The sequence below is a fragment of the Microtus ochrogaster genome, unplaced genomic scaffold, assembly GCF_000317375.1.
Source record: "Microtus ochrogaster isolate Prairie Vole_2 unplaced genomic scaffold, MicOch1.0 UNK43, whole genome shotgun sequence".
NCBI lineage: Eukaryota > Metazoa > Chordata > Mammalia > Rodentia > Cricetidae > Microtus > Microtus ochrogaster.
The window spans coordinates 105,077-106,503 of NW_004949141.1; the positions used below are offsets into that span (position 1 = coordinate 105,077).

The 1,427-nt window shown below is 42.0% G+C and overlaps 1 gene segment (V, D, J or C); it reads left to right on the forward strand.

Moving 5' to 3' along the window:
- The first annotated feature begins 348 nt into the window (after positions 1-348).
- LOC101998004 lies at positions 349-810 on the forward strand. The segment is given in 2 exon segments: positions 349-391; positions 488-810. Coding segments are annotated over 2 exon segments (366 nt in total).
- The last annotated feature ends 617 nt before the right edge of the window (positions 811-1,427 follow it).

Genomic DNA, 1,427 nt, shown 5'->3' on the forward strand with positions numbered 1-1,427 from the left:
GGGAAATGGGAGGCGGTGGCGGGGAGGAGACAAAAATCTTTAATAAATAAATAATTAAAAGAAAAAGAAAAAAAAGAAGCTAAAAACTCTTGGCTGAAAACACAACTATCTATATCTTTTTGACTGCTCAGAATTCAACAGGCCGGGTAGCTGTAGCCACTGTGGTCCCTTGGGTGACCTAAGGCAGGAAGTGACACCCAGATTTTAGCTGGTAAACACCCCTAAGACAGGACTTGGTTGTCCAAGAAAAATTTGCATGAAGGGCTGTGACAGTTTTCTGAGAATTGCTGAAGTATAAGAGAGACCCACACCATGGATGTCTCAGCAGGGCTCAGTGGTGTCTACACTATGGCCTGGATTCCTCTCCTCTTCTTCCTCCTTCATTGTACAGGTCAGGAGAGTCATCTCCACCCTGATCCCTGTTGAGTGAAATCATCTCATCCCCTATTCTCTGACCCCAGGATATAATGTGTTTCTCTATTTTCAGGGTCTTTCTCCCAACCTGTGCTGACTCAGTCACCCTCTGCCTCTGTCTCCCTGGGAGCCTCAGTCAAACTCACCTGCACCTTGAGTAGTGAGCACAGCAACTACTTCATTGAATGGTTCCAGGAACAGCCAGACAAGGCTCCTAAATATTTGATGCAGCTTAAGCAAGATGGAAGCAGCACGAAGGGAGATGGGATCCCTGATCGCTTCTCTGGCTCCAGCTCTGGGGCTGATCGTTACTTAACCATCTCCAACATTCAGCCTGAAGATGACGCTGACTATATCTGTGGTGCAAGTTATAAGATTAATGAACAATATGGTTAAGCACAGTGAACTAGACAAATGAGGAAGCAGAACAAGAACTCTGTGGCTCTCCTGCTACCAAGACTTGACTACAGTTATGAAGCTGTTATCATCACAGTCACTGGATTTTCATGCTTATTACTTAAGAGGACAGATGATAGGTCTATCAATTCCTCATGAATCATAGGAAAACAGAGGGTGAAGTGGGGATCCTATAGTGCTCATCTCTCTTTAGTAATAAAAATCTAACCTGGCATATGTACAGATGAGGAGGTGAGAATATTCTTTTTACCAACTAGAATAGTTAGTTTAAGGCTTTCAATTTTACCCCACCCAAGTTTATGGAAATGTCTCTTCTTTGCAAGATAGCTTTTTGATCTCATGCAATAAGTGTTTTGACTCCAACAAATTCCAAAAAATTACCATATAAGAACATTTAAGGTGGCAGTGTGGTTGGAGTCCCCTATTGCGAGCAAACAGAAAAATAACAGTCACACGTCTGAATAATACATATATATATATATATATGACCTCCATGTCCTTCTTGCAACATCCTCTTTCTTTAGAAAGCCTGCTCAGAAAGTTTGAAGGACAAAGAGATCCCTAAGTGGTTTTGTCTCTATCAAAATGCTTTTTTA